This window comes from Sorghum bicolor, chromosome 9 (assembly GCF_000003195.3).
Source record: "Sorghum bicolor cultivar BTx623 chromosome 9, Sorghum_bicolor_NCBIv3, whole genome shotgun sequence".
Lineage (NCBI taxonomy): Eukaryota > Viridiplantae > Streptophyta > Magnoliopsida > Poales > Poaceae > Sorghum > Sorghum bicolor.
The window spans coordinates 57,618,493-57,643,094 of record NC_012878.2 but is presented as its reverse complement, the minus strand read 5'-3'; the positions used below and the strand labels follow the sequence as shown (position 1 = coordinate 57,643,094).

Sequence of the window (24,602 nt, the reverse complement as noted above, 5' to 3'; positions counted from 1 at the left end):
ACTCAACATTCTAACTTAGTCGTTCTAAAAAAGTTATACTATATAACTTATGTACATAAATTTACTCCCACTATTTCAAATTATAAGGCATATTGACTTTTCCAAATTGAATTTACTATGTATCTAGACACAACTATATATGTGTACACATAACAAATTCAATATAAGTAGAAATATCAAAACATTTTATAATTTGGAATAGAGGGAGACATAATTTACACAATACAACTTATGTACATAAGTTACACAACTAATACACTAGTGTATATAGAAAGTTGCGCAGTTATTATACACAAACAGAAGTTATACAATACAACGTGAAGGCGGCACCTGTATCGTTCGCTTGATTCAAAACTACTGAACGAACCGTAAGAATGGAACTGTGACCGCGTACGTACGTATAGATTCAAACAAGCAAAGTTATTCCCTCACCAAAAAAAATTCAAAATCTCTTTTGCGAAATGTGAGAAGCAATCAAATTCAAAGGAGTACTAGTACACGACGTGAAGGCGGCACACGTGCACTTGTTGGCACACCTCAGGACCTCTTAGTCCATCAGCCGTCAGCTCGCCGGTTCCCATTCCGGCCGGCGAGAGAGCATTCTGCTGCCGACCGCCGAGCTGTTGTGTGTGTGTTGTGCCGACGTGTCTGTCCGTCCGTCCCCGGCCCCGGCCCCCGGCTCACGGTGGTGGACGCCTGGACGGGTTCCAGCACAGCACCCCACCGCCTGGACGTCGAACGGGAAGACGACGAGTCGACGAGGAGGAGGACTGGCCGGAAACGTGTCGCCCGAAAGGAAAGGACGCTGTCACCGCAACTAATCCTCATAAATGCCAAAAGTTTGCTTTTGGGGGCCTTCGTCACGGCTCCTCTTCTTCTGCTTCTTCTTCTGTTCCGACTGGCGACCCTCCTTTTGACGCTGCTGCCCTCCAGCTCGTAGTACGTCCCCGTCCGCTGGGCCATCGCCACGTGCCTCCCCTCATCCACATCCACCCTCCGGGCAGGCAGACTCGTTCCCGAAACTGCCCATCCTGATCCTTGGCATGAGTCACCATGACGCACACAAAATTTGCAACGACTGTTGTGCTTGCTGTTACTACTTCGAGGTTCGGCTCATGCAGATGCTGTTTCTCGCAGGTAACCAACTGTAGTACCTTGTAGTTTACTCTTCGTTTTTATTGTTATAACCAAGGTCCAATCCGACCAACACGTGCTGCAGTCAAAAAAGGGGGGAAAAAAAAGCAAGAAATGACCTTACCCGTACTTGAACACTTTACCTACCACTACCAGTTCAAGGGAGAAAAGACTTGTTGGGTTTTAAGCCTCTAGCAGCCCTCTAACTTCTTCTAGACACTGAATATTTTATATTATCTCTAAATAAGCAGGACATTATGACTCATGAGCATTTTTGGGAGCAAATATGATTGTCAGGTATCATTGACAATTTGACATTGACACCGCGATGAACCGAGTCAAATTTGTATCACTCCGTCCTAATCTGATCAAAGAATGGTGATTGAAGGTCAATCGGCTAAGCAGTGTAGACATGCTGTGAATTGCTGAGCGAGGAGTTGACTTCTGCCGTGCCGCTGCAGTTTGCAAAGCCGACCAGCTGCATCCGCCACTATTGCAGATGACGATGTCTCCCAGTTCACATGTCGTCCAGCCAGAGCCAGGGGGGTATAATGGTAAAACCGCAGTGGTACTCCTCGCTTATTTAAAGCCACCTGGCGCGCGCCCGGTTGATCAGCAGGCCGTGCAGAAGGATCAGTGATCGTCCCCAGAATGCCCTTCCCGCCACGGCCGTAACAACCTCCTCCCGCAATTACTCCAACTTGTGCCCACACCACACGCGGAGCCCATCCATGGACGCGAGCCTCCGCACGCTGCCCCCGGCCGGCAGCAGCTTCCCCGGCGAGGTCCGGTCCGCCGTGTCGTCGCTGCTCCTCTCCTCCCCGGGCGGCACCAGCGCCCTCGACACCGTCTTCTCGCACCTCCCGCCGCCCGTCACCATCCCGCCGCTCGGCTCCAGCGTCTACTACCGCCAGTGCGAGCTCCTCCGCCACTTCGCCGCGTCACAGACGCACCAGCCGGCCACCGCCACCGCCGCCGCATGCTCGTCCTCTTCCTCGTCGTCCTCCGCCGCCTCGGCCAGCTTCCAGTTCCAGCCCCAGGCGCCGCCCGACGACGCGGCGGCGGCGGCGGCCATGCTGCGGCAGAAGCTGTACCGCGGCGTGCGGCAGCGGCAGTGGGGCAAGTGGGTGGCGGAGATCCGGCTGCCGCAGAACCGGGTGCGCGTGTGGCTCGGCACCTACGACTCCCCCGAGACCGCGGCGCACGCCTACGACCGCGCCGCCTACAGGCTCCGCGGCGAGTACGCGCGCCTCAACTTTCCGGGCGTCATGGACGCGCCGGACACGGACTGCCCCGACCACCTTCGCCAGCTCCGCGCCGCCGTCGACGCCAAGATCCAGGCCATCCGCGCCCGCATGGCGCGGAAGCGCGCCCGCGCGCGCAAGCAGCGCGAGGAGAAGGAGAGCGCCCGCTCCGGTTCCGGTGCCAACAGCAGCAAGCCAGCCGCCGCGCGCCCGGTCGCCTCTGAGGGCGCCGCAACGACGACGACGACTACCACCACCTCCGAGACGTCAACCACGCCGTACGGGTCGCCGGACGGGGTTCTGTCCGTGAGCGCGGTCTCGGCCGAGGGCGACTGCCCGCTGGAGCGGATGCCGTCGTTCGACCCGGAGCTCATCTGGGAGATGCTTAACTTCTAGCCGGCTAACTGCACGGCGCGTGTCGATCGATCAACGGGACCGCCATGGACACCGGGACCAAACGACGTCAAGGTCCTTGCTTGGACATGGCTGCCCCGCGTAGAGCTCGCATCTAGGTGCTGTTCCTTTTTCAAATTATGAGCGTATATACATATATAACAAACTATTAGTAGAAGGATGATGATACCATGAGCAATAAAATGCCCAAGAAAACCTGGGCCTGCTAGCCATGATTAGTACTAGTATCTGAATACTCGAATCGTCGTGTGTTTTCAGATTGATCGACGAGTTGTAAAGACTGATCGCTGATTCACTGTCTATCTCTACATGCATAAGCATTCCATTACAGCTAGCATCTTCTACTGTTATGAGTCATCATGCATAAGCATTCCAGCTAGCATCTTGTACTGTTATGAGTCATCATCATCATCTCCTCTGTTTCTTGCTAGTACGTACGTACTAGTATTTCTCTTCTGTTTGTATGCTACTGCAATATGCTCGTACTACTCGTAATTAAGAGATGATTGTGTGAGAGCTGCAAGCAAGCAATCTCGTAAGGCTCAGATTTCAGAAGCGTGTCTGCAGTCTGCACTGCACAGGCTCGGTCGAGCAGGACCCTGAACCGATGACCTGATGAACAGTGCAGAGGAGAGCAGGGGGTCAGGAAACAGAGGAAGATTTTCTCTGCGATCCTCACGCACCTGCCTGTTCGTTCCGCTTGGGCCTTGTTTAGTTCCATTTTTTTTTTGGAAATCGACACTGTAGCACTTTTGTTTATATTTGACAAATATTGTCCAATCATGGACTAACTAGAATCAAAAGATTCGTCTCGTCAATTCCAACCAAACTGTGTAATTAGTTTTTATTTTCGTCTATATTTAATACTATATGCATGCGTCTAAAGATTCGATGTGACGGAGAATCTGAAAAATTTTGTAAAATTTTTTAGGAACTAAACAAGGCCTTGATTTTCTGAAAGATGCCTCGCTTGATTACAGGTTGCATCAATCACGTGCAACGTTTTGCTGTGGTATGGCAGTATGGTACGGTAGGCATGTGGCCTCAACTGTACTAGCCGCTTGAACTGGGCTCACTTTGCTGAAACTAAAAAAAAAAAAACTGTACGGTACAGCCGTCGTTGGAATGTTCGGACAAATAGCAGCAGCACCAAAAGCCACCAGCATGCAGTAACTGAGAGCTCTGTTTCTGAGCCTCACTTGTCCAGAAACGATTCTCCGATTTCAGTTGGCTGGAGCTGAGCTCGTTTGCCTGGCTAGTGAGCTGCCTATCAAGATAGGATCCGAACAGCCCCTCTAGAGCGGTGACACAAATGAAACGATGAAATTCAGAAATATCTCTAGGTGCTTACACCATTGTACATTCTCACTAGAACGTACCAAATTTCAGGCCTTTCATATGATTTTTTTATCACTCATCGTATAAAATGTTTGGACGCATACATAAAGTACTAAATATATATTATTCATAAAACTAAAACAACAGCTAGAGGACAATTTACGAGACGAATCTTTTAAATCTAAATTAGTCTATAATTAGACACTAATTATTAAATAAATTAAAAATGCTACGATATCTATTAAATTTTATCACCCCTAACCAAACACCCCTCAGTCTCCGTGGAGGACGAGTCACACAGAACGTCAACAGCTAACAGCAGAACCAGAATTAGTTTGTTGACACAGATGGGCAACCAGTCAAACAATACAGTGCTGATAGGATCCCAACCGTTCAATATGCACATATGCACATGGCGAGAACCTGGCCTAAAATCTGTGGTTTCCGTAGGAAACACGGGACGGGATGGACAGCCTGTTCCATCGGCGCCGTTGAATGTCGTCCGTTCCCTGAAACCGAAATGCTCTTTGACATTTCTCAGGCACGGTTCTTCAGCCTGTTGTTGCTTTGCTTGCTCCGGCCAATGGCTCCAACAACAGGCTCAGCTGTTGGCCTGTTAGCCTCCCAGACATTACTCTAAAAATTTGCGATGCTCTGGCATGTTGCTAAATTTAAGGTTATTTACCCCTGTTCTGTATACGGTGGATGGATCCAGGACCAGGAGGCATGGGATAACTGAAGCCGAGACTAGGGATTTGTTCTTTTGTTGCACAGACGGAGGAGGAAGAAGAACCGGTGCCCGTCAACTGCATGCTAACTGCACGTGAGGGACAAGAACCGCCGCCCTTACGCTCGTAGCTGTGGAAGGGCACGTCCATCTACCCATCACCCATGACATGACCCATCCTGCACTCCACCCATGCGCGCGCGGTAGTCTTACCACTGGCGACCAGCGAGCTGCATTTCTTCTGAAACTGTAGTTTTTTCTTGTTCTAAAAGTATAATCAGGCCTCGTTCAGTTCTACCCAAAACTAAAAAGTTTTTAAAATTCTACATCACATCAAATCTTACGGCATATGCATAGAGCATTAAATACAAATAAAAAACAAAACTAATTACCCAGTTTAACTGTAAATACAGAGACGGATCTTTTGAGTCTAATTAGTCTATGATTGGACAATAATTACCAAATAAAAACGAAAATGCGACAGTATCCGAAAACTTTTCATTTCGGAAACTGAACAAGGCCTCAATCATTGTTTAGTTTTGTGAAAAAAAAGTTTTTATGATACCATAGCATATATGTAATTATAACAATTAGTATTTAATCATGAAACAATTTAATCTAAAAGATTAGTCTTGTAAAATACATATAAACGGTGTAATTAATTATTTTTATCTATATTCAATACTATATGTATGTGTCCAAATATTCGACGAGACGGGATGAAAAACAGTTCCCATTTGAAACGGAAATGGCGCTAGCTAAGTACGGCCAAGTGCTACTTGCGGTCTCCGGTGTGAATACTGAGGACTCGTTTAGTTGAAAAAAAAATTATCAAGATTTCTGTCACATTAAAATTTTGGACCCTGCATTGAATAAATAAAAAATAATTAATTATACAGTTTATCTGTAATTTATGAAATAATTTTTTTGAGCATAGTTAGTTCATAGTTAGACAAGAATTATTAAATACAAACGTAGTAAAATTCAAACAATTTCACGAACTAAACAAGGCCTAAATACCACCACCTGCTCATTCTTTTAAGGGCACTCCTAATACTAGAAACTACATGTAGTGTCTATATCCATTAATTTTTATAAATACTATATATAGAAACTATATTCCCAATTAATAGTTTCTATAGAATACTTTTTTATCTAATCATATTCATTCTCTCTCCATTTTCAGCCAATTATATTATTTCATGTCTTGAATTTCGTGTAGGTATGGTTTCTAACTTAGACCCAGTTTTTTCTCTCTCCATCTATAATCACTACCTTGTCATATTAACAAAATGCTTAGGTAATACTATAATTAATGTTTATAGAAACTATGATAGTTTGTGTATTGAGAGTGCTCCAAACTCCGAACCACCGTTGTTGGACTTTTTCTCTGAACGTCTGAAGACACTGAATGAGCGAACGAATAGAATGAAGAAAAGACCTGGACTGGATACATACATCCATCCATCACCAGGGCTCGGCGGCCGCTGTTTGAGATGAGAGTCGTTGCGTCAATGGATGCATTTATGCATATGTGCATATTGAAGCAGCCAATTGCAGGAGCTCTCGTAGAAGCGGCTTCGGCCACAGCTTGTCAACAAGGCCTACTAAACGGATCAGAGAAAATGGTTGTCGTCCCTAAACCCAACAAGAGGGCGGAGCTACTTCCTCCTAAAAACCATATTGTTAAACATTTTTTGCAAAATGCTTTAGCTACTTTAGAGAAACTATAGTCCGAGCCGGCCAGAGCTATTTTTGGAGGAGATGAAAAATCCAATCCGCTCCCAAACAGGCCCTTACACAAGCTCGCACAGTAGGCACCGGATCGATTCACTGAACTTTATTTGAGACGCCAGTTTCTGTAGCAGTGTACTGTACATGTTCAGAGAACTGAATGTAGCTTACGAATTACTAATAGCATGCTTCAAATTTCGGACAGGGTGTAGTGTTTAACTACACTCCCTGTGGAAGACAGTTACACACGTCTGGCCGCACCTGCGGACGAGGTATTTTCATCACTGTTCGCTGACAATTATACATATTTATAGATAATAATCGCGCGCTGTCAACATGACGAACCGAAAACGAAAGGAAATCTGAAAGGAAAAGGAACCGATGGCAATGGAAATCTAACTTGCAGATGGACGGTAACATTTTGTCCAACCATCTCCATCCAAATCGATCCAATCCCAACGACCCGCCTGATCGCCCTGCTCCGCTCCACCTGCTCCCAGCAGTGCGACACGGACGCCGTAGCCGTAGCCCGTAGCAGTAGCTGCTTGGCTAGCCGTGGCAGCACGCGCGAACACGCCCGGCGCCGGCGGGCTCAGCTCCTGGTGCGTCCTCGCACCGCAGTCAGTCACAGCCTCCGGCCGCAGATGATGGAGCGCAGCACCGCCTTGCCCGTCCGCGTCGCGGCGTTCGCCACGCCCATGGCGCTCCGCCTGCGCCGGCGGCGGCTCCGCGCCGTCGCCCTCCTCGCCACGCCCACCGCCAGAACCGCCACGTCGTCGTCGTCGTCGCACGGGCGCCGCGGAGGCCGCGCGAACGGCAGCGCCATCAGGTGGTTGTCGAGGACGCGGTGCACCGACGCGAGCTCGAACGCGTCGTACAGTGGGCTCCCGAGGTCCCACGGCGACGGCGACGGCGGTTGCGCCGCCGGCTTCTTGTGCTCCGCCGCCGCCTCCTCGGCCCGGTCTACGCCCATTATTCGTGCAAGCGACGCGGGAGGCTTGACGATTACTGCCTGCCGTGTTTATAATGATCGAGCCAGATCACGCTAGATTCAGCTGGGAAATCTCCTAGTCCCAGATGAGCTAATCAGTTTCCACCCTGGAACTGGAAGGATGCTCCGTGAAATATCAATTGAACGCGTTTCGCGTCATAGCCGATCTTGCGCAAATATTCGTCCTATTAGTTCGGTCCTAAATCAAATGTTAATTAATATTTTTGACATTTTTTTAAAAATATATTCATGATATAAGATTTATATTTTTAGCTGTAAAAAATACATTGATAATATGTGACTTATATGTTGTGAAACTATAACTTTTTTTAAAAAAATGATGGTTAAAAACAGTAACATTTGACAATACCACATATAATAAGAACAAAGTAATAGTAATAATACCTTATTTGACGAGAAAAAAATGAAGCACAAATATTAGAAAAAAAGTAGTGAGATATTTGACGGGTCACGGGGTCAGGATTAATAATAGATAAAATTCTAAAAATTTATGACAAATTCATGACATCAAATAGATATACTATGAAAATATAATTAATGAAAAGTTTGATGACACTAACTTAGTATCATAAATATTAAAACGACTTATAATTTAAAACGGAGAGAGTATCTTTGACTCATTCTAAAAAGTAAATTTATGATACATGATTTATGTTTTAGCTATAAAAATACTTTGATAATGTAGAATTCATGTTACGAAACTATATATTTTTCCCAAATAGATGGATAAAAATAGTAATATTTCACGAGCTGATATGTATATGGCATATAAAAAGGAACGAAATAATATTAGTTTTTTATGCTGCGATATTTGACCTGTCGTCATTAATTAAATTGGCTAAAATGGCTAGATATAGTGCACCAACCACCACGCCACCGTATTTTTGACATGAGGAGCATCAATTGCACGCTAGCGTGCAATTTGCTCGTTTAGATGGTGACTGAGAGTAACATGTTTCTAACCCAATTATGGGAAGTAGTTAACTGCAGTTGGCCGTGATGCTGGACGATATCTGGACGTATCGGTATCAGTATCCTCCAGCCATCGAATCTACTACATCTTCACCTAGACGGCAGATGGACATTCACATCCGGTTGTCCGATGTTTGGGAAATGGACTGTTTTGATCGTTGCGAGATTCCGGATTTTAACTCAAAAATCAAAGAACTGTCTACCATCATATGTTTCGTCTTCTACCAACAACCGCATATTGACAGCACATGAAACAATCGACGGCTGGTATAACATGAATTTCGACAGCTTTCAACACACGAATTTTGAACCATCGGGTTTTATTCTAACGTATTCTTGAATTTTATTGTCTTTGTCTGCCGGTTGGCCAGGTGAAAATGTTGGATTTACAGTGCATTTTGCTATGTCTATATCAAGTTCTAGCACATAGTTTTAGGATAAAAAACATTTTTACCTGAACAAGTATGGAGAAACTTGTTCGAATAAGCTATGTATTATAAGTGATATAAAAAACTATTGCTATGTCCATGTCAACTTCTAGACATACTTTTAGGATAAAAACATTTTCATGAGAACTTGTATGGAGAAACTTATTCGAATAAGTTAGGTGGTATAAGTTACATATGAAAACACTTGTTGATATGTCGATGTCAACTTGTAGCACATACTTTTAGGATAAAAACATTTTCATGAGAACTTGTATGGAGAATTTGAATAAGTTATGTAGTATAAGTTATATTGATTATGACTGATAAGATTTAACGAATGAAGACAAGGAAAAATGAATGTGATTCCAAAAAAAAAAAGTACAGACATGTGTGTGGGCCTCCTGATCTAGAGAAACAACATAGTAGACCAAACCATCCAATGGATTCAATAACAGCGAGACAAAATCAGATGGCTGAAAAATCACGTGAGCAAAGGCAACAAACAACCAGTTGATGGTCATGGATATCTTTTCCCGAAATCAAATATCGTTGACCATCCTATGGAAACTTTACGAATCTGGCCATCTAGTTGATTTCTTTTGTATTATCTGTAATCAAAAGTAGATTAATATGTAATAACGATATTAAATAAAAAAATATCAAACCACCAATAAAATTTTAACCCCATAGAAATAAACTATGAAAAAGTTTGATTTACCCATTCGCAACTGATGTGTTGTTGTTGACGTGGCATCACATCAGATAAAACCGCTATCCAAATTCGTCTTAGTGCAAAAATAAATGATTTTAAAAACTGATGGAGGTTAAAAGTTCAATTTTTTAATTGAAAAAATTAGAATGCCAAGGTTAATATTTTTTTAAAAAAAAACAAGTGCACTATATGAGAGAGGCAGCGTGTGATAGTTTTCCTAAGAAAAAAGTCCATTTTGGCTCTCCCAGCTATCGTGAAAATCATTATTTCCCCCCTAACTCTAAAACCAGACTTATTTACTCCCTCATCTCTCGAAGCTAGAGTCTATGGTGAACCCTAGGCCGATCAAAGGGAGATGGCTTGGCAAACATTGGCTGATCATAGTGCCAAATGTGTTGTGGTTGATAGCCGGATACTTCAATGAGACCCTTTTCGCTCATGAGGAGGGGGAGGCCAAAGAGCCAACACTGCAGGGATAGGGATCATTTTTGAGAGGTTTTGGAGGGCTGCGGAATGAGTCACGTGGGGTTTGTGGGAGACATTTTTTACTTGCGTAAACCGGAGGGAGGTTTTATAAAAGAGAGGTTGGATAGAGCCGCCGCCAACTCTGAATGCACATGGCATGTTGTTGGCTGCTAGGGTGATTGGTTTTGATGAACTATGTTTGGTTTTAGAGTTGACCGGTATTTGACGGAGACAAAATGGATTTTTCCCCCCTTTTCCAGCCCATGAACGTACGGCCTACTCTGAAGTCTTACTGGGCTGAAAGTCTCCTCCGAGTCCTGATACCCGGCCCATTTAGGCGCATCATCATCCGGGGAAAGGTGGGGGAGGAACGGGAGCCACCCAAACTCGGCAAAAGCATCCATCCCCACCACGCGTCCACGCCCAAATGCTGGCGACCACCTGCGGCGCGCCGCCGTGCCCGTGCGCACGGTCGCGGCGGCCCCCCACGGCGGCCTTTGGCGGAGGCTATGGCATTGGGCGCACCCGCCGCAGCACTAGGCCAAGGGCGCTGAGGAGAGCCGGGGTGGTGCGGTGCGGGCTGCTGCCCGTGGACCCGTGGGCGCCGACGATGGACTCCCAGAGCGTGGCGTCGCAGCTCTTCGCCGTCTCGCTCTTCCCCTACCTGGGATTCCTCTACTTCATGACCAGGTCCAAAACCGCGCCCGGGCTCACGCTCTTCGGTTTCTACTTCCTCCTCGTCTTCGTCGGCGCCACCAGTACGCGTTACTTCTCCCATCCCCATCTCTGTCTCTTCTCTAGTTTCGCTTGTCAGCATTTGGCCAAATGAAGTATTGTGTAATAATTCCTCACACCCGTGACTGCACCTGCTATGCAAATGGGATGGTGATGCACTGTTGCACAATTTGTGATTTTCCAATTGCCATCGGTAGATCAGTAGTAAGTACTGTAGTAGTATTGTGCTTTGATTTATTGTTCTGATAAGTGCACTCTAACATACAATATGGTGATTTTAGTATGTCAGTGCTCAGCTTGTCTACATAAAATGTACATGAAAAATAATACACAGCTTTTGTAAGCACAATTCAGATAGGTTATATGAAACTGCCAGGGCAGTAACGTGTCTCTCAGTTTCATTTGCTAATGTTCCACTTCCATGATTAGATCATTGTGTAGAGCTGCCACACTGAAGTTACAGATATGTTGGTTGAACAATAGGTGGAATGGATAAATTAGTCTAAAGCAACTGAACATCTCAGTGGCTTGCTCATATATGATCACATAGGCTTTTACTCCAGTATATCTCTTTTAGAAAAGTTTGTGGATCCTAAATTGAAATATATAATATCAGGTGAGGCATAGGATGGTGAAGATCTGTGCTGTACTGCTACTGGATATTAGTTGCTTTGCTTTTTTTTTTTTGTGTGTGTTTGAAAGACATGCATTGATACAAACCTCAGTAACAAAATAAAAATACCAGTAGTCTTACATAGTATGGACCAATTGAAACAAATAAACAGTGAGTATTAGGACAATCAGCAGACCAATCTTTATCTTTCTTATTCTTGAGGTTACAGACAAAAATACCAGTAGTCTTAAAATGGACTATTTGAAACAAATATCTTCGACCTTTTCATTTTTCGAGACAGTCTTCCCTTTCTGGCCATCATTCCAGTGTCGTTAGATGGCTAGGGTGGGAGAAGACAAGCGAAGAGATTTAACTAGAGAGATGTATAGCTTGGTCTAAAGTTCTACAGAAGGAAGCAACCTGAAACTAAATTAGTTTAGTGATCGGAGCTTACGGACCAATTGATTCCAAGGTCACACCGTCACAGTGATCGTTGCAAGTCGTCTGACATTTCAAATTTTGTATAGTGTAACTGCAATTCAAATTTTGTATAGTGTAACTGTAATTCCTATGCATAGCCCTCTTGAATTTAGTAACGTTATGTTTCTGACTATTTAGCTGTCTAGCAGAACATTATGTCAGTGCAATTAATTGTTTCCATGTTGTTTCATGCACCGGTTTTTATCCCTGGAGCAGTACCTGCTGGGATTTATGGTAATCGTGCCATGAATTTTTCATCATCCTTATATTCTTGCTTATACACACCGTGTACACTTACTGACCCAAGGATATCTGTTGCAGCAAAAGTTCATTACGGAACCTCGCTGTCTAATGTTGACTGGCTGCACGGGAGCGCGGAATCGCTGCTTACTCTTACCAATCTATTTATCGTTTTGGGCCTGAGGGGAGCCTTGAGGAAGCTGGAGGAAGAAGAGGACACGAACGGGAGGGTTTCTGAAGCTTCTCAAGACAGTAAAGAAAAAAGTTCTGTCTAGATAGGTGTATCAGTACCCCTGATGGTGCATTCAGTAACTAAGAGTGCGTGCATTTCTTCTTTTGCTCAATTAGTTAGTAATGATGTTTTGGGTGTAAAGAAATCTGGCAAATCAACTTTGTGCATATGCTGAGAAAAAAACAATGTATCTGCTGCAATTCTGTGTAGTTGCAGTCTCCAGTTACGCTGTTGTGAGTAGTTGCAGTGTCCAGTGTGTAATAGGCAATGGTACTACAACTTCCATTTGGATAATTATTCACATTCTGATTCTGAGTGCTTCAACATGATTACCTGGTCTGAATCTTTGATCCTATCTTAGATTCAGAATTTCAGATAGCCAGCTGGGTACAACATTTTCTTGGGCTGTCTGGTTGCTCATATCATTTTGAAGCTGTGTTATCATGGTTTGCATGGACAAGGCAAAACAGTACCCAGCTGTTATCATAGTAGCAGAAGAATACTACACTCTAGTCTACTCTGAAGCTAATACTAATACCGGAAATCGGTAAAACAAGCTACAGTACGTGCTGCACATATATGTTTTGTCTGCAGATACCCCCATCTAATTGGCCGTATAGAGGTCCCATTGAAAGGGCTCCATTGCATTGGTGAACAGCTCCTCGAACTGCCAGTCCAAGGCCGTCGGCGAGAGGAGCGGGCACCAGCCGGCGAAGTCTGCGCCAGCACTGGCACCGGCACCGGCACCAGCCACGGTGGCGAACGAGTAGGGCGTCATGGGCTCTAGCAGAGCAGCCCTCAGGCCCTCGGTCTCCAGCGCGAGCGGGGAGGCCTGGTCCTCCTGGGCGCCATGCCCGGGCTGCAGCTGGAGCTCCTGCCGCAGCTGCTGGGCGCTGGGGTGCGCGGCCTGTGCGCAGGTGTGCGCGCCGTGGTACACGACGTCGTGCAGCAGCGGGTCCCCGTCGGCGCGCTGCACGTGCTTGGTGGCGAGGCAGCCCTGCGAGTGGCGGTACGTGCACCGGAAGTAGGCCCTGCGAGAGAGAGATAATTGGAACAGCTCCACACGTGTCAGCGTCGCTCGATCTGCGCCGTCGGTTCGTCAAGGAGTCGTCTGGTGCAACAGTGCAAGGGGAGTGACGTGTGGGGGCGTGACGTGTGCGTGCTGACCTGGGGTACTTGGCGCCGAGGATGTCCTTCTGCCCGTACTTCCTCCAGCTGAGCCCGTCGTCCAGCGCCGCCGCGTCCTGCACCGACGCCGCCCGCAGCTGCCTCCTCACGCACGGCGTCCCCTTCCTGCGCGGTAGACACACAGATCGATCGAATTATTGCCACGCTCTGCTTGCTACTCGCTTATATGTTTGTTACAGTAGTACTCTGATGAAACAAGATGGATCGATCGGCTTGCCTCCTCTTGGACTGGGCGGCGCCGGCATTGCCGCCGTCGCTGCGGGGGCTACCGGACCCGGACGCCGGCGAGTCGACGCAGCAGGACCGGGCGATGCGGATGGACCTGTCGACGGACGACGCCAGCTCGGCGCAGAGCTCCCTTGCGGCCGCCGGAAGCGGGTCCTGGTCCATGCGCGCCTCCAGCTCCCGGACCATGGCCAGCACCTGCGCCAGCTCGGAGGCCAGCGCGCTCTTCTCGCCGCCGTAGCTGCCGTACCCGTCCATGTCGTCAGCTCCGCTCAGCTCAGCTAAGCTACTTCGCCAAGAAGGCAAGAAAAGAAAGGCAGGCTGCAGGCACAAAGCAGTGTGTGTGAGCACGGTGGTGAGTGTGGCAGCGACCGTGGGGGGAGAGGCTACTTATAGAGTTGGAAAACAGGGCATGCTGCTGTTCAAACCTGGGAAAAACGGGATCACTTCGGGTTGGACCGGACCGAGACCGAAGAAAAGGTGAAGACTAACCAGAGAATAATTTGTCAAAAAAAAACCCAGAGAATAATTATATTACTCTCTGACTGGTGCTCTGGTTCAAACCAACACTTGGACTGGTCTTTGGGTTCTGGGGCCCAGCCGATCACCTGGGTCCGGCAGTGTGCGGCACTGGCAGTGCCATGTCGCAGACAAGCGGGGCCTAGCTAGATGCTTGCTAATAGTAGCTCCTAGTGCTCTCTGACTATTATTCCGGGCCGGCCGTCTGGTCTTTGTTTTTCACCGGAAGATTCTCTGGCACCTGCGTAGTTGTTGCATTGCTTTCGGTCCAAGGAGTTCCCATTTCGGCGTGCCCGCGTGGTAACCACGGTCATTGCCGATCTTTCAGAGAAAAAACCACCCGCCGTTGTTAGCTGGCTGCCCTGCGACTGCCACTGGCCACGGCTCTCGATCGGGTTGCTTGCCACCGGACGCTGCTGTGTGCTGTGCTACTACTGGCTAGGCCTCGTTTACTTCCAATTTTTTTTACAAAGACTTTGTTTAGTTTGGGAAAAAAATTTAGATTTCGCTACTGTAGCACTTTCGTTTGTTTATGACAAATATTATACAATCATAGACTAACTAGGATCAAAAGATTCATCTCGCGATTTACAGGTAAACTACGTAATTAGTTTTTGTTTTCGTCTATATTTAATGCTTCATGCATGTGCCGCAAGATTCGATGTGACGGGGAATCTTGAAAAATTTTGGGAACTAAACAAGGCCAAAATATAAATAGTACCACTTTCGTTTGTATTTGACAAATATTATCTAATTATGGACTAACTAAGCTCAAAAGATTCGTCTCGTCAATTTCGACTAAACTGTGCAATTAGTTTTTATTTTTATCTATATTTAATACTCTATGCATACGTTTAAAAATTCGATGTGACGGCTGAAAAATTTTGCAAAATTTTTTGGGAACTAAGGCCTCCAAAAATTTTGCTAAATTTTTCAGATTCTCCGTCACATCGAATCTTTAGACGTATGCATGAAGTATTAAATATAGATGAAAATAAAAACTAATTGCACAGTTTGGTCGGAATTGACGAGATGAATCTTTTGAGCCTAGTTAATCTATAATTGGACAATATTTGTCAAATACAAACAAAAATGTTACTATTTATATTTTATAAAATATTTTGGAACTAAACAAGGCCTAAACAAGGCCCGAGCAGTCCCTAGTGCCTATACTGTACAGCGTGTGTTTTTCCCTGAAGATTCATCGTGACTGTGGTCTGTGGTGGGCAAGCAAGCTCGATCGCTTGGCGTCGTCGAGCCGTCGAGCGAGTGTGTCTGACTGTCTGTCTGTCTGCGTGGGTCGTGGGTCCGTGCCACGTTGCGGCGACAGGCGTAGTACTACGGCCACGTTTAGTTCAAATTTTTTCTAGCAAAATGAGCACTTTAGCAATTTCGTTTGTATTTGATAAATATTGTCCAATCATAGACTAACTAGGCTCAAAAGATTTGTCTCGTCAATTTCGATCAAACTGTGCAATTAGTTTTTATTTTTATCTATATTTAATATTTTATGCATATATCTAAATATTCGATGTGACGGGGAATCTGAAAAATTTTGTAAAATTTTTAGGAACTAAACAAGGCCTACGTGGTTGTGGCCTGATGACTCGCCGGAGGGAAGAAAGTTGACGGGATGGCGGCTAGCGGTTTCGCCGCGGCTTCCTGCCGAAATTCTGCGAAGTTTGCACGTAGTTTTTCCCTGTTAGAAGTGTCAGTGCGAAAAGATTTTTTAAATTTCGTTACTGTAGCACTTTCGTTTATTTGTGGCAAATATGTGCAATTAGGCCCTGTTTAGATTTGAGATTAAAAATTTTTTAGGAGTATATCGGAAGGGATTTTTAGAAACTAATAAAAAAACAAATTCATAACTCGTTTAGAAACTGCTAGACAAATCTATTAAGCATAATTAATCTGTTATTAGCACATGTGGTTTACTGTAGCACTCAAGGCTAATCACGGACTAACTAGGTTTAAAAGATTCGTGTCGCGATTTTCGACCAAACTATGTAATTACTATATTTTTTATCTATATTTAACGTTTAATGTATGTGTCCAAAGATTTGATGGGATGAGTAAAAATTTTTTAGGTGGAGAACTAAACAGAGTTTTAGTTTTTATTTTCGTCTATATTTAATGCTTCGTGTATGTGTGAAAAAAATCAATGTGACAGAGAATTTTAAAAAATTTTTGATTTTAGGTAAACTAAACAATGCCCTGAGCGTGACGGCATCGACCCGCTTCGTCTCGTGCAATCTGGTGCGTCAAGTCGGGGCGATATGGTAGACCGTACCCTAGATTTTCATGTCCCAATGGTGCCGTGATATCGTGCCGGCGGCTCGTCTCGCTTTTTCGGATACAGACAAGTCAACTCGATCGCCAGCTCAACCTAGGCGTTTTTTTTTAATTCTAACACGTTAGCATTTTCATTTTTATTTAACAAATAATATCCAATCATAAAACAAATAAGCTTAAAATATTCGTCCCGTGATTTACAGACAAACTGTAAAATTAGTTTTTGTTTTTATCTATATTTAATACTCTATGCATATGTCGTAAGATTCGATATGACGGAGAATCTTGAAAATTTTTTTGTTTTCAGAGTGAATTAAACAAGGCCCTAAGTACTAGCGGTCGCTAAGGGCACTCACAATGCAAGACTCTATCACAGAGTCCAAGACACTTAACTACATACTATTTATGGTATTTTGCTGATGTGACAGCATATTTATTGAAGAAAGAGGTAGAAAAAATAAGACTCTAAGTCTTATTTCGACTACAAGTCCACATTGTTCGAGGTAATAAATACCTTTAGACTCTATGATAGAGTCTGCATTGTGAGTGCCCTAAGGCCTGGTTTAGTTCTTAAACATTTTAAAGGTTTTTTTTATCTCATTAAAGATTTTTTATTATGAAACATTAATGTATATAAAATAAAAACTAATTGTAAATTTATCTATAATTTGCAAAACGAATCTTTTCAGTCTAGTTAATCCATAATTAGACAATAGTGATCAAATACAAATAAAACAAAAATACTACGGTAGCTAAAACCAAAAAATTTCAGGAACTAAACAAGTTCTAAATTTACTAGTGGAAATGTGCCGTTTGTTGCATGGTTCATCAGTTCTTGAGGTCGGTCGCTAAGGCCAGTCTCAATGCATGTTTTATGAGAGTGTCATGCACATTAAATACGGTACCACATAAGCAAAATTGCTGACTTGGTAGGATCATTAAATGAAGGAGTTTTATCAGATGAGAGAGAAGTTTCATCCCTATGAAACTCTTGTGGCTCGGTTACCTAGTTTATAGTCTTAGTAACTGTGTTATGAATATGCATTGAGACTGTACTAGTTCATTCGTGTTGGTGCGTCTTTTAGGGATAATCTATGATGCCGTTAGTATGGGCCTCGGATATTCTAAACAGACTGACTAGGATGGGTAAGGCGAGCATGTCACATAATAATAGGTACAAATCGAATATGTATCTCTCTGCTACTCGACGGACAAGATATATGCTAGATATTCTTAAAAGGCGATCAATTCGGATCCAACTCCTATCCCTTCTAATAAACTATACTAAGAATTGGAAAGGCGAAATAGCTATCTTTGTCCCTATACTATTGTCCGAAGCTTACTTTGATCCCTCAACTTTCAAAACGTCCCGTTTAGACCCTAAACAATTTATTTGCGGATCGATCTTATCCATCTCCATTAATTAATCGCTATGTGTCTAGGAGTAGATGTGAAATGTCATTGCTGCCCCTCTCTCCATCCTTTAGCAGCTGGCCATCCCACGGCGTCTCACAGTCCCATTTCCAATGTTTGAGGCCAAGTGGATTAAATGCAAAAACAAATTGTTAAAGTCTATCATGTCACATGTCCAGAAACAAATTTAACATATACAGTGATCATGTTTTTGACATAACAAATGCTAGTTTTGACAAACTAATCACTGCATGCGTGATTAGTTTGTCAAGACTTGCATTTGTTGGTATGTCTTCTTGTATTTCTCAAGTAAAAAGCACTCATGTATGGACGTTGCATAAAGAAGTTGCCAGTATAAATGAGTATGTGTGTTATTTCCCTCTAATTCCCTATATGTAAAATATAATAATCTATTGTTAAATATTAAAGGCTATGATAATTGACACATCATGTAAGGTCCAATCTTGCAAATCAGATAGGCACCATCACGAACACCGATAGTCTCGACACTTCTCTTTGGTACCTAATATTTCATTGTGGACCAACTCGGCGATTTGCAGTTGTGCAATCCCGAGCCAGTCTTCTAGGAGGGAAGACTTTGGATCTCCACTACAGCTGTGGCCTGTGGCCTCGTTTTCGAATAGAAATGATTCAACTCGCTAGCTCAATCATAAGTACTAGCGGTCTCCAAATTTACGACTCTTTCCACAAATGATGTTTGTATCATGACTCTTCATTCTTTAGTTGGGTCATCGCAAATAGGAATAGTTCTCTATCATGTTAGTGCGGTTTTAGGATAATCTTCAGCATATTATTGTAAGTTTATATAAAACCTTTAACTTGTTAATGAAAAACTTATAATAACAGCCAAGTTTATATAAAACCTTTAACTTGTTAATGGAAAACTTATAATAACAGTCAAGGGGTTCACGGCGCAATGGCAAAGGCCATTGGTTGGGGGGCTCCTACCCAGGGTTCAAATCCTGGGTGCGGCACTTTATTCTGGATTTATTCTAGGATTTTCCGGCGCTATGCTTTAAGTGGTAGGCGACGTGCCCGTCGACAGCGAGGCGCCTGTGGTGACTTTGTGAACTTCAAGATTTGCTGGCTCAGTCCTTCGAAGGTGCTCATAGGGGTAGAGTTTGCGTACGTGTGTTCATAGGGGTGAGTGTGCGTGCGTGTTGAGTGTTTACATTGTATCGTGTAATCTCAAAAAAGAAAACTTATAATAACACGGCCACAAGAAACTAGTAGCCTCTCAAATTGCATGGTGATACCATCTTTGTACTTAACTCTTGAATTTTGAACATCTGAATCTCCAAACTTTGTATATATTGGTGTTGTTCGAGCCTCTATAACTCTCAAACTTTGATATTTAGTTTTCGAACTCATATAATTGCATCGTCTAGGTTCATGAAATTGTTCGGGGTCAGTATTACTCCAAACGGACTTGGACCCGCTCCATGTGTTGACACGATATGTTGATCACCTCCACCTAGCTTAATGCACATTGCTATTGAATTTCGTACATAAATAAGTTTAGCCCCTCTGCTCCTACCGTCATCCCTGCTAGGCCATAGTACATACTATGATACTATCATATCACAACAACGTCATGTCATCTCTCATAAACTCCCAAGAGGTTGGCGACTCAGTTGTTGGCTTTGTTTTTGAATAGGAACAATTCAACTCAGTAGCTCAACCTAGAACCTCCTAATAAAACTTTTAAAACGTGTGGTTTGAGTTGAGTTCAGACCGGCTTAAAAAAACCCCTAATATTTTTAGCTAGTCCTGAGCCCGACTTGAACACGGTGTCCTGATGTACTTTTTTTCTTCTCTATCCTGAGCCCGACCAAAGTGCTTAGAAAATTATGATAGGCACTTGTAACATACAGTATACTAGCTGGGTCGGTTACTGTGATCAGGTAGCTAACCGCTTCAGCGAAGCAAACCCATGGGGATTCGACAGGGCCGTGTGTCGTCGACTCGTCGGCGCTGCGATTGCCCCAGCTCGAAGTATCGTTCGGGCACGGCACGGAACGGAACGGAACGGGGGCCACCGATACAGTATGTCTCAGTTCATCCTACGTTTCACACGACATATACGGCGAGCAGCAGTAGCCCGGATTCGGTGCATTGATGGATTGGGTTGGGGGAGCCGTCGACCCCGTCCTCTCATCTGGCGTCCTCCACCAACTTTTAACTGACGGCGGCAATGGTAAAAGTCCGGTGGTAGTCCAAGCCAGATTTTAGCCTTCGAGAAGGCCGGACCGCCGGAGACACCTCCCGGTCGATCCCGGTGTCGTCCGCCGCCGCCGCCGCTGTCAGCTAGCAAGCAGCTGCCGCTCACTGAAGAAAGTCGTGGCGCTGATCCATGACATCTGCCTGACCGAGCTAGCGAGCCTTTTCCCCTCGTGTCTCATTCATTCCGGTGCCGAAAGCGGGCAGACTGCTTGACTGCCGATGGCTGAAGGCTGACTGGCTGACCGGGGCGGTCCCACCACCCAGGTCGCCATGCCGGCGTCATCCAGGACAAGTGGGCTTACGCCTGTGGGCCGGTATTCTCCGAAGCGCCAGCGCGGAGGCGGAAAAGGGAAGCGGAAAGAAAAGTCACCGCCGCCGCCGAGAGAGGCGAGAGGGCGTCGCAGAAGCGAGATCGCTCTTGGAAATCTCGAAGGGACGATGATGTAGATGTACCCGTGTACGCACGGCACGGTACAGGGATGGCTTGCCCACATCTCTGTGACACTGACCCTATCCGATTACAGGACGAGCCCACAGCCCAGGACCATGAGGAGGAGGAGGAGCTGCGATGCCGGATCACGACGCAACCATTCCATTTCCAGGAGTGGCTGAGACTGTCTCTCGTGTCTCGTGCCTCTCCCCATCCAGTTTCCAAAACGATCACGAGCAATCAGCATATATGCACTGCGATCGATAGGTATGTGTGTTGGATGGAATGCCGAATGCAACGCAGCGCTTCCGATCCGTCCTTCCTAGAACTTCCTCCGCTGCTTGGTTGCATGTTCCATTCCATCCATCTCGCATGCATGCTATGCTGTCCACTCCAGTCCTCCAGCAATGATCCACACCACAGAAGGCTCTCCTTCCGGCCGGGGCTCCACAATCCACACCATCACCATGCTCATGATTCTGCTGCGCATCACCATCACTCAATCCAGCCCACCGTAGACCAGTACTCCCTCCGTCCCACAGACAAGCCAAATATTTTTTTAAATTTAATCAAGTTTATATAAAATGTCATATACAATTAGATCTCTAATTAAGTTTAATATGAAAAAATATATTTGATGACTAATCTAATTATACTTGTTACACATTCTAAATAATATAATATGTAAAAAAGAAGGCGAGGCGGCACTGCGGCAGCGACACCGGCGTCTACATCTCGGCACTCGGCCCGGCGACTCCGACATTCCGACGTTCCGACATTCCGACATTCCTACGGCGTTCACTCTGAAAACCAAAAAGTTTTCAAGATTCTCCGTCACATCGAATCTTGCGGCACATGCATGAAACATTAAATATAGACGAAAACAAAAACTAATTAATGAATCTTTTGATCCTAGTTAGTTCATGATTAGATAATATTTGTCACAAACAAACGAAAGTGCTACATTACCGAAAACTTTTCACTTTCCGGAACTAAACAAGACCTACTGTAGTAGCTTTTGGTCGCCGTCGCCTGGAAAGTTTTCTCCGTCGTCGCCTTGATTGATTGATGGGGTGGTGCCTGGTGCCTGGTGCCTGGTGGTCTGGACGACGACGTGGTGTTTGACCGCAGAATTGGAGGTAGCTTTGCTTTCTACTACTGGCGACGACGCCCCAGCGGCCACGCGACCCAACACCCGCGGCCGGACGGCCGGGCTCCACCGGGCGAACCGGCCTCCACGGCCGGCCCTGACGGGCCCAGGCTTCATCGATTCCGCTTCTCCAGTGCGGTGGTCCGGCCGCGTAGGATCTGGAGGCGCGGCCATGCGCCGCCGCGAGCTGGTGCTCTGCTGGGCTGTCGTCCGTAAATGCATTGCCGGCCGGCGCGCTCCGTGATGACTGGTGCGACGCGCGCTGTACTTGCATGCGCTCCTCCCTCGTCCTGCTCGTACGTTACGTAGTAGCGTTGGATTGTCCTTGAGATCATGTCAGGTTCATACGAGAACGATCGATATGCTGATTCACTGCTACTACTATCATTTGTCAAAGCATCTGCTTAATTTTGACGCGGTCGCCGTTGCTGTGCAGGGATTTGAGTGCACATCTTGAGTCGATCAAGGTATACAGGGTTTCAAGCCAGGTCTTAAGAGTTGATTGCAGCACATCCGCCATTCCGCCAAAGTGCGAGTAGAGTCTCTGCTTCAACACGGTAAGACGAGAGACGTGCCTTGTCTCATCGGAAAATATAAAAACATAGTACAGTCCGGGACATGTAAGACCAGATGCAAATCAGTGAACAAACAAGGAGGAGCCCACGCCATTTTCGCAAACTGGATGCACGGTACTCATCAAGCAAAGAGCTACAGATATACATAAAAAGTTTCCAAGGTAGTAAATCTTAATATAACTGATGTGAAAACATGAACAAGAAAGAAACACCCCGTAGATCTCAGCATATGTGTAAACAGCGCCATGATGTTCAGATGTTGTCTTCCGTGGTCACAAACTTCTGAATAGATTTTCACAACACAGCAAAAGGGGGGTCGAATCAGTTTACAATGCATCATACTGTGCTGAAAAATATATCCATTCATTTATTGGATTTTGTATAGTCCACATCTCCTCATCTATTTGTTTCGGTGGTGGACATTCATTGAACCAGTGACTGGTTTGCATTTCTTGTTCCCTACCTTCTTTGTCATCAAATTTAATTTAACAGGCACCGGCTAAAGGATGGTTTGAAGGTAACACCCATGCCACCACTGGGCACTGACATTTACAATTCCTTCGAAACGACAAGCGCGTCCTAAGGACAACTCATACTAGGTTCATAGTTTTTCGAGAGAGCTAAACACAAGCTATAGGAGTATCAATTACCAGGCAATGCAACTCAAGATAGCACTTGTAATTAACAGAGTAAACAGCAGAGCCCAATTTTTCATGAGAGGCCAACATACCAAACAAGACAGTGAATTAAAATACATTTTAATACTTAGTCCTTATTACATAGAGGTCAGAACACAATTTATATCAGAAGTAGCGATCAATCACACCACCCAAAAATTTCTGAAAATGGCAAAATTCAGACCATGGCTGTAGCTTAACGAATCTGTGTGTTAAATGAAATACTGTGCCCCTAAAGTTTTGGTTGCCTATCCAGACAGACATATTCTCGACTTATGAATGGGAAAGGCCAGAATTCAGCTTTGGTAAAGAAGAAAAAACGTCAGATATTGCATGACAAGAGTAAACTGGACGATTAATGCTTCACTGAATGTTAAAAATGTCACTTAAGACCTTGTTTAGTTCCAAAATTTTCTGCAAAATGGACACTGTAACACTTTCGTTTGTATTTGATAATATTGTTCAATCATGGACTAACTAGGCTCAAAAGATTCGTCTCGTAAATTACAGGTGAACTGTGTAATTAGTTTTTATTTTCGCCTATATTTAATGCTCCATGCATGCATCTAAAGATTCGATGTGACGGGAAATTTGAAAAATTTTGCAAAAAAATTTGGGAACTAAACAAGGCCTAAATCCCTATAAGTTCATTTTTCTCATTCCACTTTCCAATTGTTTGGATATCTCATTTCTTGCCTCCACCTTGTTGTTGTGGACCCAACTTAAACAACTGACAAATCAAGGGGTGAAAGGGAAAAAAATGTCAATGCCCTTGGTTCCAGTGGCAACTACTAAGAAAGAAGCATGACTCCGAAACCATAATAAACTATAGGCATGGTTGTGCTGTGCCAAAGTTATTTGACATCCAGTCCACTGAAAAATCAAATTACTACTCTACATGACTGTAGAGAGTAAGAATGAGAGCCAACAGCCTTTGCATTGATCTCTGAATGTGTATATGTATGTTACAACAGGGGTTGTCAATGGGCAACTGCAGCTACACTAGTATACAACATGGACGCGGGAAGTTCACAGTCACCGCGCCCCCCGCACAAAATATGGTCAGCTTGGCGAGGAAAGCATTGGAGGTTGTCATTCTGGACATCTTTGCCAAGAATGGATAGAAACAACAATAGATTTTGCATATATGATTTTTCTTCTGTTTGTGTGTGCTCTTCCCCTTATTTTGATAATAATCAGCAATAATAGAACTTTGTAAGAATTGGCTGCATGCTTGTAGAGACCAGAACTATTCCTCTCTTAAAAAACATGACTTCATAACAACTGAAGTCTTTTTTTTCCCATGAAAAGGTCAAGATGTCCAACAAAGATGCTAGATATTCATGCATAGTCTACTGATACACTATCATGACATCTAGTTCAGTGCATATTTCATAAATCAAGATGAC

General features: G+C 44.8%; 3 protein-coding genes across 4 annotated transcripts; 2 read left to right on the top strand and 1 right to left on the bottom strand.

The window, feature by feature from the left end:
- On the top strand, positions 1,755-3,129 carry LOC8074620 (ethylene-responsive transcription factor ERF061). The gene has a single exon (XM_002441498.2). It carries the CDS (start codon positions 1,866-1,868, stop codon positions 2,772-2,774), a length of 909 nt encoding a protein of 302 aa, XP_002441543.1. The 5' UTR covers positions 1,755-1,865; the 3' UTR covers positions 2,775-3,129.
- Positions 10,548-12,792, top strand: LOC8064700. 2 transcript variants are annotated; one of them, XM_021448434.1, is made up of 3 exons: positions 10,548-10,938; positions 12,225-12,242; positions 12,330-12,789. In XM_021448434.1, exons 1-3 carry the CDS (start codon positions 10,608-10,610, stop codon positions 12,521-12,523), a joined length of 543 nt encoding a protein of 180 aa, XP_021304109.1. In that variant the 5' UTR covers positions 10,548-10,607; the 3' UTR covers positions 12,524-12,789. The 2 variants fall into 2 exon arrangements, with proteins under 2 accessions (XP_021304109.1, XP_002441542.1); XM_002441497.2 differs by lacking the exon at positions 12,225-12,242 and having other exon boundaries at positions 12,330-12,792.
- On the bottom strand, positions 12,761-14,247 carry LOC8064699 (probable WRKY transcription factor 53). Its single transcript, XM_002440241.2, has 3 exons — positions 13,886-14,247; positions 13,648-13,773; positions 12,761-13,511 (listed from the first exon to the last, which is right to left on the bottom strand). The coding sequence occupies exons 1-3, from the start codon at positions 14,149-14,151 to the stop codon at positions 13,085-13,087; spliced, it is 819 nt and encodes a 272-aa protein (XP_002440286.1). The 5' UTR covers positions 14,152-14,247; the 3' UTR covers positions 12,761-13,084.